Source organism: Typopeltis vanoorti, chromosome 7 (assembly GCF_054136105.1).
Source record: "Typopeltis vanoorti isolate ZY-2024b chromosome 7, IOZ_Tvanoo_1.0, whole genome shotgun sequence".
In the NCBI taxonomy this organism is placed as follows: Eukaryota; Metazoa; Arthropoda; class Arachnida; order Uropygi; family Thelyphonidae; genus Typopeltis; species Typopeltis vanoorti.
The window spans coordinates 149,841,095-149,854,393 of record NC_143555.1 but is presented as its reverse complement, the minus strand read 5'-3'; the positions used below and the strand labels follow the sequence as shown (position 1 = coordinate 149,854,393).

Here is a 13,299-nt window from a genome sequence, read left to right as displayed (position 1 = left end):
TATTCCACAATCCTGGTATCATTTTTAACACTCTCCTTTGTACTCTCCCCAATATATCAGAATCACAACGGAAACCAGCAGACTAGACCTGCACACAATAGTCCAAGTGAGGTCTTATCAAGGTCTTGTAAAGAGGCAAAATAACATCCTTATCTTTACATGTTAAAGTTCGTTTCAGCATTGCAATTATCTTTTGAGTTGTATTTGCAATCTTTCTACATGGCCCCCTGAACCTCAACTTGCTATCTACTAACACTCTAAGATCCCTAGCCTCATCAGTTTCTTCTAGCATAATCCCATCAATATAATACGACATCGGATATCTAATCACGCCAAAGTGAATGACTTTACATTTACTGATATTCATTTTCCCATGCCTACAATTCCAGCCTATTGAAACCATTTTGAAAGTACTGCATATCAGCAGCATTCATGATTACTCTACTTATCTTTGCATCATCACAAATAGCTGCATGTCGCCTGTCAAATCCTTTCCAATATCATTAATGTACAGATTGAATAACAGTTGACCAAGCACTGATCCTTGTGGTACACCACTTGTCATCTTAGACCTTGCAGACTCAGATCCCCTTTATACCACTTTTTGATATCTCTCAGTCAGCCTTCCTCTTATCCATGCTAATGTTGTATAACCCAAACCCATTTTCTCCAATTTATGCAGCAGTCTGCCGTGCTGTATTCTGTCAAAAGCCTTAGTAAAATCCAAAAGTATAATGTGTATCCATTTCCTTTGTCTAGTTCATTTATATTGCATTACATGCTTCCTTTGGCCCTCCGCAAGAAAGACATCAGAAAGATTTTTGCCAGTCTGGACACCAAAGAAGGCTTCTCGTCCTAATGGTAACAACTGTGTTCGTTCTCCTAAATTAGCACCTGTTCTTTATGTTCTCTACACTGTACACTCAGCTGGCATCCGCCTGCAGAGATGGAAGCAACCCCCCTCACACAGCTAATTCGAAAGAAAGATGAAAGGTGTCTGTTATCAAATTATCGACCTATTGCTCTGACCTAAGTGCTGTCTAAAGTGACGTCGAATGTCAACAACAATCAACTTTAACACCTGGAAAACCGTCGAAGTAATCAGTTGCCACCAGTACGGATTCCACTAATCAAGATCCACAGATCTTCTCATCTAAGTGACCATCTCTTTGGACAATCCTTTGTTATTCCATTTGACATTTCCGAGGCATTTGATGGGGCTTAACATAGAGGGCTTATCAGCTAATTGCATCTTATTCTCTGCCTTCCTTCCTTTGTAATAGGATTTCCAGTTTTCTATGGTGTCATTCACTGCGTGCAATTCCCATTCTCTTTCTCATATTCATAAATTATTTGCTCTCACTGACCTCAAACCCAATTCGCAGTTTTGCTAATGCTAGCACTCTCCACTCATCCTATTGATACGATAAACCTTGCAGTGCTCAAATATCTCAAGTTTCAAGATCATCTACAAAGAAGTGACTTGAACACTAATATCAAACTATCCTTCAACGGGGATAATGACCTAGTGACCTTCACTGCTTCAATACTCCACTTCTAGAGTTCACTGAATGGACGTTATTGTGAAATCCTTTCACTGGTAAATGTTGTTTTACTGTGCTGCCATCTAGCGAGTTGTTGGGAAAGCTAGAGATTGTTATTGTTCTGATATCCTTTATAAAATGCCATATCAAGAGAGTGAAATAATAAATTTTAAACAATAGTTACTGTTTTATATGAACATCAGTAGGAGGGCATTGCTGAGAAAGAGAATAATTATGAATTCGTGAATAGAAATAATTAATGCTTACTTTTTGAGAATTAGTAAAACAAAAGATAAAGGCATAACGAAAAGCATAAAAATGTTCATCCGAGGAACTTACAATGCATAAGTCTCAAAAAATTGAAATGAACACACAGGAATAAAATGTTTACATTCGAGTAATAGTATCAAGTGATTTACTGACTGTAGCGTCGCGTGCCAAGCATTACGTCATGAATTAGTGTTTCTTACATAATGAAGATGACGTAAAATTATCTGTTTAATATTTCCTTAACACTCGGGAGGTTGAGGTCGTAATTTTGCAGCGTCGGACGAGGTGTATCTGAGAGATACATTCATTACTAGTATGTGCTAAAATGCAAAAAAATAAAAATAAAATAAAATAATAATAATAATAATAATAATAATAATAATTTTTTTTTAAAACATTTTATTATGTCTCAGTATAAATTACATACAATAATAATATTTACAATATTTACAATAAGGTTTATACAGAATTTTTGAATTTAGAATATAATAATAATATTTTTTTTTTTTTTTTTTATAAACGACTTATTTGTTTTTGTTTTTACAATGAAAATGATAAGGTTTACTATCACACAGAGTATCTGCACACACACAATGAAAAACATATTATCTTTTCTGTACAGTACGAAAATTTGATATACAAAATGCAGTGTACATTTTATAAATATGAGTATACATTTTTTTTTTTTTAAACTAGCTAAATATGGATTGGCATCGATGTGCACACATTTCACGATACAATGCAGTAATGCAGCATACACACACAATTCAATAATAATAATAATTTTTTTTTTTTTTTTTTACATTTCATTATGTCTCAGTATAAGTTACATACAATAATAATATTTACAGTATTTACAATAAGGATTAGATAGATTTTTTTTTTTTTATGTCTCAGATGAATTGCATACATAGTTGCTGTAGTAATTATATGTATATAATATTTATAACGCATTACAAGTGTGTATAACAGATACTTGCAAGTTAGTAATTTTCTTCCTCGAAGCTTAGCAGAGCTTATCTGAGGAAGATAATAGATGACAGAGGGTGGTGGTTTTATGGTTGTGTTCCTATAGTGGTCACAAGCCAGGTGTTGATTTTACTGTTTGTTGGTACATGCTTGAAAGACTTCGACTGCTATTACAGTTTAACTTTTTTTTTTTTTTTTGTGAAAATAGGGTTGGATTTAGACATGGTGTGTTTGTTGCTTTGTGTTCTTGTAGTGATAGTTTTTGGAGAGGGGGGGTTGTCATAGTTTTTTTTTTGTGTGTGTGTGTGTGTGTGTGTGTGTGTGTGTGTGTGTGTGTGTGTGTGTGTGTGTGTGTGTGTGTGTGTGTGTGTGTGTGTGTGTGTGTGTGTGTGTGTGTGTGTGTGGTGGGGGAGAGAGAAACAGGAATTGCTCTAATTTTCGTTCTCGCTATAATATTTATATAGTGCCTGTTTCAGCTCTCTGTATGTTCCTAGGTTTCTGTTGTCGAACGGCAGTTTGACAACAGAAACCTAGGAACATAATGCTTTATAGAAGTTTCGGGTGGCTTTTGCCGTAGTGATTGTTGTACTTATATGTTATGTAGTTTGTTGACTGTGGTCTTGTTATTTGATATGTTGTTCTGGTTACTCTATATGTTGGACTGTAGTAGTGTTTTAACATGACTGTGTAGTGGCGTAATTGTTTCACCTTAAATATTTTGTGTTTTGTCCGTGCTTCGTGCATAAGAGTGGGTTGTTCCCAGAATATCAGTTTTATCATTTTATCTTGCAACCATTGTAGCCTGTTAAGTCTGTAGTCTGCGCAGAATGCGTATGATGTGATTGCATATCTTAAAATGTTTTCACATAATGCTTTATAGATTAGTATTTTTATGTGGGTTGGGACAATGTCTTTTAATCTGTATAGTTTGCTTGCTATTATCCTAAGCTTGGTATGTAGGTAGTTTGTATGGCTATTCCAACTTTGATCTGCATCGAAGTGAAGTCCAAGGTAGCGTGTTGTTTTCACCTGTGTGATGGTTGTGATTTTAGGTTCTGCACTTTGTGTATAGGAGGATGAATGTTTGATAGTGAGATATTTTGTTTCTATGGGCAGGGTTTGGGGGTTTTTGAATATCATTAGCTTTGTTTTTCCAGGGTTTATATATATGCCGTTTTCGGTTAACCAGTTAGTGATTTGATTAATGTCGTGTTGCATATTTTTGTAAGCGATTTTTGCAGTGTTGTGAATGGATACTATGGCAGTGTCGTCTGCATACTGGAAGATTTTACTTTTTAGGGGGAGTTGGCTTATGTCGTGTGTGTATATGTTAAATAGAATGGGAGATAGGACAGCTCCTTGCGGTACTCTACAGGTTACTTGTACCTCTTTGCTGTGTGCTGATCCTATACGCGTGGTGTGCTTTCTGTTTTTCGTGTATGCTTTAAACCACTGGAGTAGACGACCTCCAATTCCGATATGGGTAAGTTTCGTTAACAAGGTTTTATATGTAAGTGTGTCAAATGCTTTTGTTAGGTCAATGAATACCACTAATGTTATTCTGTTTTTATCCAATGCAGCGTTTATTAGGTCTGCGAAATCTTCCAGGAGTGTTGCTGTTCCTTTATTTTTTTGAAAGCCATATTGTGTTTTGGGTATGATTTGAAATTTTTCAACGTATGTGGAGAGTTTCTGATGTACAATGCGCTCCATGATTTGGTTGATTACAGGCAGCGTGGCGATAGGTCTGTAATTACTTATTATGTTTCTTTTTCCCTGTTTGTGTATGGGTGTGATTAATGCAGTCTTCAGTGTTTCAGGTATGTGTCCCGTTTCGAAGATTTTATTTAACAGTTTTTGTATAACTGGGAGTAGGTCGGTTGAGTGTTTCTTGATGTCTTTTGGTCTGATTCCGTCTATCCCCGGTCCTTTGTTAGGATTAATTTGTTGAATTGCCAGTGATAGTTCTTCTTTTGTTACTGTGGGGAACCACATCGACTGGGTTGCTCGTGGACCTAGTGGAGAATGTTCGTGTGTGTGAGGAAAGGTTGTTTCTTGTAGCTTTTGGACAGAGTTCACGAAGTGCTGATTAAAGTTGTTTGCCAACTGTTTAAGGGATTTGGGGTCGCAGGCAAAGCTGTGTTTTATTGTTTCTGTGGCAGTGGTTCTGTGTACATTGTCCAGCATTTCATTAATCAGGTGCCAGGTTTCCTTTATGTCGTTCTGTGCTGTTGTTAATTTGTTGCTGTAATAGTTTCTTTTTGCCGTTCGAATCTGGGTTGTTAGGAGTTTCCGTTTTCTTTTGTATTCAGTTTTTAAAGCGATATTGTTCGGTGACTTCTTAAGTTGTTTCCATAGGGCATCTTTTCTTTGTATGTCTGTTAGTATGTTGTCTGTTATCCATGGATTTTGTTTCGTTTGGGGGCGTATTTTTATTTTTGTTAATGCTTTGTTGTATATTTTGTTAAATGCAAGTTTAAGATTATTATATACAGCTTCAGCAGAGTCTAAAGATGCTATCTGCATCCAGTCTGTTTTTCTGATTTCTTCGTTCACTATTGCTTCGTTTACAATGCTCTGATACTGTTGTGTAGTCTCAGTGATTTTTATGGGTTCTGGTTCAGTGTGTAACTGCAATGCTGTGAAATAATGGTCTGCTAGTTTGCATGTTATGACGGCTGCTGTGTGGCTGTTTGGAGGGGCCCTTATATTTATATGAATATTGTATCCAACATTATTTCATAGCCGAATATAGAAATTACAAGAGTTTCGTGTCGAAAATATGTATAGAAACTAAACGTTTTGACGGAAACAAGCATAAGTAGTGCAACTTTGGGCAACTCGTCAAAGGTGGAAAAAGCTACAGATTTCTTTCCTTAGTATTTTCCATAAATGTAAAGCACATCTCTTAGAGGATATGTATGATAGAAATATGTATGATGAATATTGAAACCAACATTATTTCAATATTATTTCCAGAGTTTCGTGCGGAAAATATAGAAACTAAAAGTTTAGGCGGACACAAGCATAAATAGTGCAACTTTGGGCAACTCGTTGCAAAGGTGGAACAAGCTACAGATATATATCCTTAGTATTTTCAATAAATGTAAAGCACATCACCTAGACTAGAGGATATGTATGATAAAAATAAGCCTTTGGCTCTCTATTTCAGTAATACATGATGGTTGTTTATTTTCAGTTACAATCTAGAAATTATTGAAACAAAGAAATATAAAGAATAAAAATGTTTGTTACAAAATAAGCAAATATCTGTCAGATCTGCCGCGACCTCCGCAGGTCAAATATCACAAATCTTTGCATAATACGTGTTAAACCAAACTGACAGCAACAAAAGTGCGGAATATCACTCGTAACATATGAATGCACAGCTACTCATGACCTTCAAATTATACAATAGATAGGCTAAAGAAGAATATTCATGTTAACAATTAGCATGTATCTGTCAGATCAGATTCGACCTCCCGAGTGTTAATATTTGCTTTGTTTTTAAAAAATAAACTGGCAACATTGTCAATTCTATCAACATCTGCAGCAACATTTTTTTGAATTTCAAATTAAGGTATTTATCTAAGATATTTAATATATTACTTCAGTGTTTTAACGTTTTATTTTAAAAATGCGATGTGTATGTTATAGAATTATGCAACATGCATTTACTAAGTCACATACCATGATTATAACCCGAAATTTAAAAAAAAAATCTAAAAGAAAAAATCAAGAACGAAATAACTACTTTAAATCAATTATAGATTTACGGCGATCTCAATGGTATCCATCGAAATCTAAATTCACTGATATATTGATATGATTGTCCTCTTTGCTGTATATCGGATTATTATTAAATTTAAATTGTATTAAGATGTGAAGGATTGAGTGCCTAAATTCGTTATTCGATGTCATGCAAAAACTGTGATTATCCGTTTATAAACAACCAATATTCTGAATAAATCGCTTTTCTTTCGCTATTACAGAACATATATCTGAAATGTAACATTTTCTTTTGATTTTTCTGCCTTTAGGAGTGGTTGCTTGGGCTGTGAGTGCAGAAACTGTGTTTCCATCCGCAGCGCGACAAACAAGTGACTTCAGAAGAATGGTAAGCAACATTCTCATTTCTCAAAAATCATTCTATAATTTTTAAACCAAGTTAACTTACATTAGTTTAAATATCCAGAACTGGAGGTCTGTATAAGCCCTGTGGAAATAGCGTTTGTCTCTATAGCTAGACCTCTAGAAGAAAGGTTGTTATAGGTCGCATTCTAGTCTCCGAACAGGCGGTCTTCACCCCCCCCCCTCACCCTTTCAGAAACTAGTTTTTAAACCCTCAACTCAAGAAAATGGAACTCACTAACAAAGTCGATGTTAGGATTCAGAATCATGAGAGGGCCGTAGTTGTCTGCCATACTCTCTCCCCTGACGTCACTGAATTCACTAGTAGCATATGAGACCAGCATTCGCTTTTTTAAATCCCGAAACTGTTTTCAGCGTTTCTTGCTAAATTCCTGAATTTTTAAATTAAGCTGTTAATCATTTTCGGAGCTCACTGAAGTGCGCCAGACACCTCACAAGACAATATCAGGGTCTGTGACTGAATATATATATATAGTTTTTTTTTTTTTTTTTTTTGCAAATACAGCATCACAAATCTTTTATTATTATATATTTTTTTTTTTTAATATAGGGTGTGGTTGGCAGTCTTTCCTGAAGACTGCAATCGTATTTCGGTTTCTTTTTTTTTATTTACAATAAATAAATAAATTGATGTTGATAAATGAATAAAGAAAGAAACATATATGAATCTGGAATAATAAAAATTAGAAAATATAACACTTTGCGACTATATTGTGATACCACAACGTACTTAATTGAAATATGACAATACGACTACTACTGTACTATCATTGAATCTATTCTAAGAACGGTAGATCTTAATGGGAATTTTTAACAACACGATTAAACACAATTTTTACAATCCTTTCAGATTTTGGCTTACTCATAGACCCACGCTTTACCTGCAGGCGTTCGAAACCAAATCCGATGGAACAGAATGATTAATCCTTTTTCCCGTATTGTCATGCGACTGTTGCGTGTGTTCTTATGGCGGGTTTGCCTATTTTGAGGGACAAACAAACCCTTAGAGAGGAAAAAATCTTCCACCTCCGAATTAGACCAGATTCTAGGTTTAACTGAGCTACGAAGGCTTCAGCTTTTGCGATATACATTGAAAAATATCAAATAAATATCAGATCTTACATAAATAGTTTATGAATCCAATGAAACTGGTGATTATCTAACTTTTCAGAATAACTAATTCTGATTATTCGTTTCTTTTTAGCCAACAGTCTTTTCAACTAGGCGATGCAGTTACAATTAAAAGTTCAAAAATTTTGAAAAGCCAAAAAATGAAAAATTTACTTTGCTTCACCGAAATGGTAGTCATGCATTTGTGCCCTTGTTAATTTTTATGGCTTCGATTTCTTCCATTCCACAAAAGGTCCAAACAGACCTCTTGGAAATATCTTTCCATAAATCTTACTTTAGTAATCAGGAAATTTTTTTCTTCCTATACTACACCAAATACTTCCCCCGTTATCATAATTCCTTCGGTCTCCACAGCTAATCTTATCTTATGGTTTTCTCACCCTCTCCTTATCCACTGGATGCCTTGCAACTTGGAAATTATGCCATATCTAACCTATTCCCAGTCCCAAAAAAGGGAAACAAATTTATATAATCTCATAATTTACAAATTCCTCAACAGTCAACTTCTGTACTACTTGATCCCAACTACGGTATTTTCTTATCAACAATATGGATTTCAATACAGCGAAGCCGCAGGAGAATTTCTAACTTTTATGAAAGTTGCTCAGCATATCTCCAGAGCATTTGTAACTGAAATGCTCCAAAAGTGAGGTTGATGATAACATTCTAGAATTATCGGCAGAAGTTGCAAAAACTTGCGCAGACATGATGCATGCTTAAATTCTCTCTGAGCATGACCTGGCTGACGTTAGTACATACACTAATTTTCAGTTGATTTAGCTTTACTCCTACACGTCAAACTTTTACTGTTGAGATTTCACCTTCAATAGTCTTCTGACCTTTTCTAAAAATACTTAAAACGTCCAGAAATGGTTTTGTTATGATTATTATCACACTCACGCGAAGTACTGCATAACCTATAGTACGTGGGCTGTTCAATAAGTAATAAGACTAATTTTACTGTGGCGAAAGCACTCATGACAATATGAATTTCTGTAGAATAAAGAAATGTTGCTGTCTGTATTAACAAAAGAGGTTGATAGATGGCGTATACGGGCTGATGTGCCAGAGTGTCACGTGACTAAACCTAAACTTGTTTCGGCGCGCCTGCTAGGCACCAGTCTTCGAAATGGAAAGCGTCCTTGGAACTGCGTTATGCGATTAAATTTTGTGTGCGTTTGCAAAAATCGGCATCGGACACTTTTAACATGATACGCGAAGCTTTCCACGATGAAGCAATGTCGAGGGCAAGTGCTTTTCGCTGGCATAAAACTTTTAAGGAAGGAAGGCAAAATGCGGAAGATCTTGAACGTGAGGGAAGACCTTCAACGTCCATCACAGACAATGATCAACACAGCAGCGATTATCATCAAGCACGTCAAAAGGAAGCATCCATTGCTGAAGAATGGCTTCTTACTGCACCACGATAATGCAAGGCCACATATTGCTGATTGTGTAGTGGACGTTTTGCAGAAGAACAACACAGATATCCTACCACACCTTCCATACAGTCCTGATCTCGCACCGTGCGATTTCTGGCTGTTTCCTCAGCTCAAGAAACCACTAAGAGGCCACCATTTCGAAAGCAATAAATCGAAAGCAGTAAAAGCTGTGGAGGCGGTTTTGAAAGAACTCTCAAAAAACGGACTCTCACATGTGTTTGATAAGTGGACGCAACGTTGGGACAAATGCATCGCGTCTCACGGTAGTTACTTCGAAAGATACCATGTAAATGATGACGATTAAAGGTAATCTGTTTTCTGTATAAATATAGTCTTATTACTTATTGAACAGCCTACGTACATTAGTATCAATAACGGCAATGTTTGCACGACCTACACAGACATCCTCTTTCTGTACATCATATCCCTACTTTAACGTGGAATTTTACATTCACACAAAACCGAACGCGCCTGTTAACAAAAGTATTGTTAACAGAAATTAGCATCGGCTCATCCCGATGCTAATTTCTTCTCTTTTGATGTGCTCTCATTGTAACCCTCCTCTTCTCTTTGCAGGACGGAGCAGACAACCCGCTTCATCCTTTGTTTCCTCAAATCGAGGACCGAAGTGACTTCGAATTCGATCCGAAGTCGGTAATTACTGTGAGGGTCAACTCCGACGATGCCAGCAACGGTCCGTCTCGAATCGACAGGCGAGACCCGACTGCCAGCGTGACCGGTTCGATCGTCGACGGCGACGACAGCACCACGGGCAACGATCCGCTATACGTGGTTCACTACGTGCCGACTAAGAAGAGCGAACCCATCTCCACGACTTCGGCGTCGACGAGCGACATTCTCGCCAGGATTTTGTCGGCTTCGAAAAGCGCGAAGAAGGGAACTCCGCAATTCGTAGTGTTCGCGCCTGTGGAAGGGGCAGCGCAGATAGCACACCCCCAATCGTCCACCAAGAAGACCCCGAAAGACGAGAAGGTCGAATTCGACGAAGAGGAGGAGGAGGAGGAGGAGAACGAAGAAGAAAATGATCATCACAATGACGATGATGATGAAGAAGAAGTGGAAATCAAAGTGAAACGCAAGAAGTCAACCAAAAAAAAGGTGGCGCCACAGACCAGCACCAGAAGTTCCGCGAGCGGAGGTGACTTCGTCCGTTCGGAGAGCAGTCGCAGAACGTCCGAGAATACCACGGCTAATCTCTCCAAAACGTTCTCGAAATCCTCCAAAAAAACACAGAGCAGCATAGCGCCGGCAGCTTTGGTAAACCGGGCTGGACCGAGTGACGGTCCGAGAGGATACAACCAGCTGCAACCATCCGAGCAAGGGCCCCCTCCACAGCCACAAGCCCAGCAGCAGTATTATCAATATAAACAGTACCAGCAGTATCAACAAGAGCAGCAAGACGGACCCCCCTCCCAGCAGTATCAGCAAGGACCATCACAGCAATATCAAGGATCCCCGCAACAGTACCAACAAGGACCACCACAGCAATACCAGCAAGGGCCTCCACAGCAGTATCCACAAGGACTTCCACAACAGTATTCGCAAGGACCCCAGCAGCAGCAGTATCAGCAAGGCTCACCTCCACCACAGTATTATCCCAAACAGCAATATGCTTCTGCGGGAGGTAATGGAGGAGGAGGAGGAGGTGGCCCTTCATATTCCTATTATCCCCCACCACCTCCTCCTCCACCAACCCAGTCATACCAGACTGACGGATATGGTGGTGGTGGTGGCGGAGGTCAAGATTACGATTCTGGACGGACAGGAATTATCGATATCGGAGTCTCTGGAAGTCCAGGCAAAGGTATATCCTTGAATCTCGGTGGAGGTGCGATTCCTCTTGCTCCCTTGGGTGGAATCCTGAAGTCCGTGGTGTCCCCATTACTTCCAGTAGCTATACCTAAGCCTAAAGTTGATCTCAAAGGACGTGTGGTCTTCGGCGTTGTATTGGAGAAAGGCATCGGTTTTGGAGGTCACAAAGGGACTGTTATACACTGAGAAGAACGATTTTACGAACCTGGATATAAATGTATTTGTACATAAGCGACATCTGCAGTTGGACTCATAACTTAACTGGCGTGATAGGACAGGATTTGGCAACTGATGGCTCCCAGAAGCTTCGAGGTGAAAATTAACATCGATGACCTCTTTTACTGCAGAGGAAACAACACGTCATTTCGGGTCGTGAAATGCCAGGACTTTTCTAACAAACTCCATCAGTGAAAATAAAGAAATTAATCTGTTTAGGTGGTGAAGTTCAATTCAGCTGAGTAATTTGTCATGGGGTTGAGAACGCGATCTGCATGATCAGACACTTCTGAACAGCACGCGGGATTATTTATGTTCATTTCTTCCATTTTTTAAGTGAAAATAAATGAAGTGTCAAATAAAATTGTTTAATACAATGTGTCAAGTGCATTAAGTTTTGTGTGTTGAACTTAAACTCTGAATTTAATGACAAAAAAAAAATATTAGACAAATACAATTCAAGATATCAATCTGTTAAATATTATCTTCGTGTTTAATATCAAAATATGTTTTAAATAATTTTTTTAAATTAAATAAATATTTTTAAATAAAAAATATTTATTATTAAATATGGATATCTTAACATTTCTTTAAATTTCTTAGTAAAATAAACAGCTCTTTCTTTTCCTTTTTTTTAAGTAAATCTAATGGTTTATAAATGTACCTTTTCATATTTAGTTACACGTTGAAAATGGAAATGCATTTTTTCAGTGATATTTTCAGGATCCAAGGGTTTCTGGCTATGCTAATTACCCGCAAATCCCGCTAGGGGATATTTTTCAATCAATCAGTACCAGTACCATTTTATCTTTGAAATGTAGATTTATTCTTTGGTTTATATCGCTGAACTTTAAATAACGTCCCAAAAGTCCTTCTGGAGATTTTAGCTTTAATAACTTACGTTGTTACAAACTTGGAGTGAACACCATTCAAAAACTTAATTATTTATGCAGTTCAGGTTTGTTCTAAGTTCCACATTACTGCAATCATGTGTGATGCACTGTTCAATCCGATTTTCGAACTCTGTGAGAACATTTATCAGCTCCAACTCAGTGATTGAATGAGTTGCATTTGTAATCCTAAGATCATCCAAAGAACGAGGTTTTGATGCTTAGACAACCGTTTCGATCACACACACACACACACACACACACACACACACACACACACACACACACACACACACACACACACACACACACACACACACACACACACACACACACACACACACACACACACACACACACACACACACACACACACACACACAAAATTCCAATGGCGTTAGATCAGGAGACCGAGGTGGCCAATCAAGTGCCCTCCTGGTGTTAAAAAACGTGTTCATTAAAAGATTTAACCTTTCTAGTTCGAGAATGAAGAATGTCTGTTAGACTACTGACTCTTCAAAAAAACATTAAAAAAATCAGTTAACTCCTTTCATTCCCGTATAGGGGTATAACTTTCGGAGACTGAATGGGTAGTTCAATCACAACTGCTAGCCAATTAGAGATAGCTGGCTAAAAAATTTTCACTAATTTAAGCGGCCAGCAGTGAAGAGACGGGTCAACAACCTCTAACCACTAACCAGCCCCTAACCCTAACACAATATTTTTAATGTCTGAAATAGTGTGGATTCTACGGCCGATTTTCTTGAGTTTAAGGGACGAAAAATCCGAGTTTAGGGGAGAAAAACTCCCGCTTGCTCGTTCCTTTTATTAAAAAAGGCTTAGAAAAAGTTC

General features: G+C 37.6%; 1 protein-coding gene across 1 annotated transcript in view; it reads left to right on the top strand.

The window, feature by feature from the left end:
• LOC150105195 (uncharacterized) overlaps nt 1-11,527 on the top strand; it is a 55,033-nt gene extending 43,506 nt beyond the window's left edge. The window contains exons 2-3 of the mRNA XM_090395135.1: nt 6,824-6,900; nt 10,085-11,527. Of these exons, the coding sequence (XP_090251261.1) occupies nt 6,824-6,900; nt 10,085-11,527 (1,520 nt within the window). The remainder of the gene's footprint in view (nt 1-6,823; nt 6,901-10,084) is intronic.
• The last annotated feature ends 1,772 nt before the right edge of the window (nt 11,528-13,299 follow it).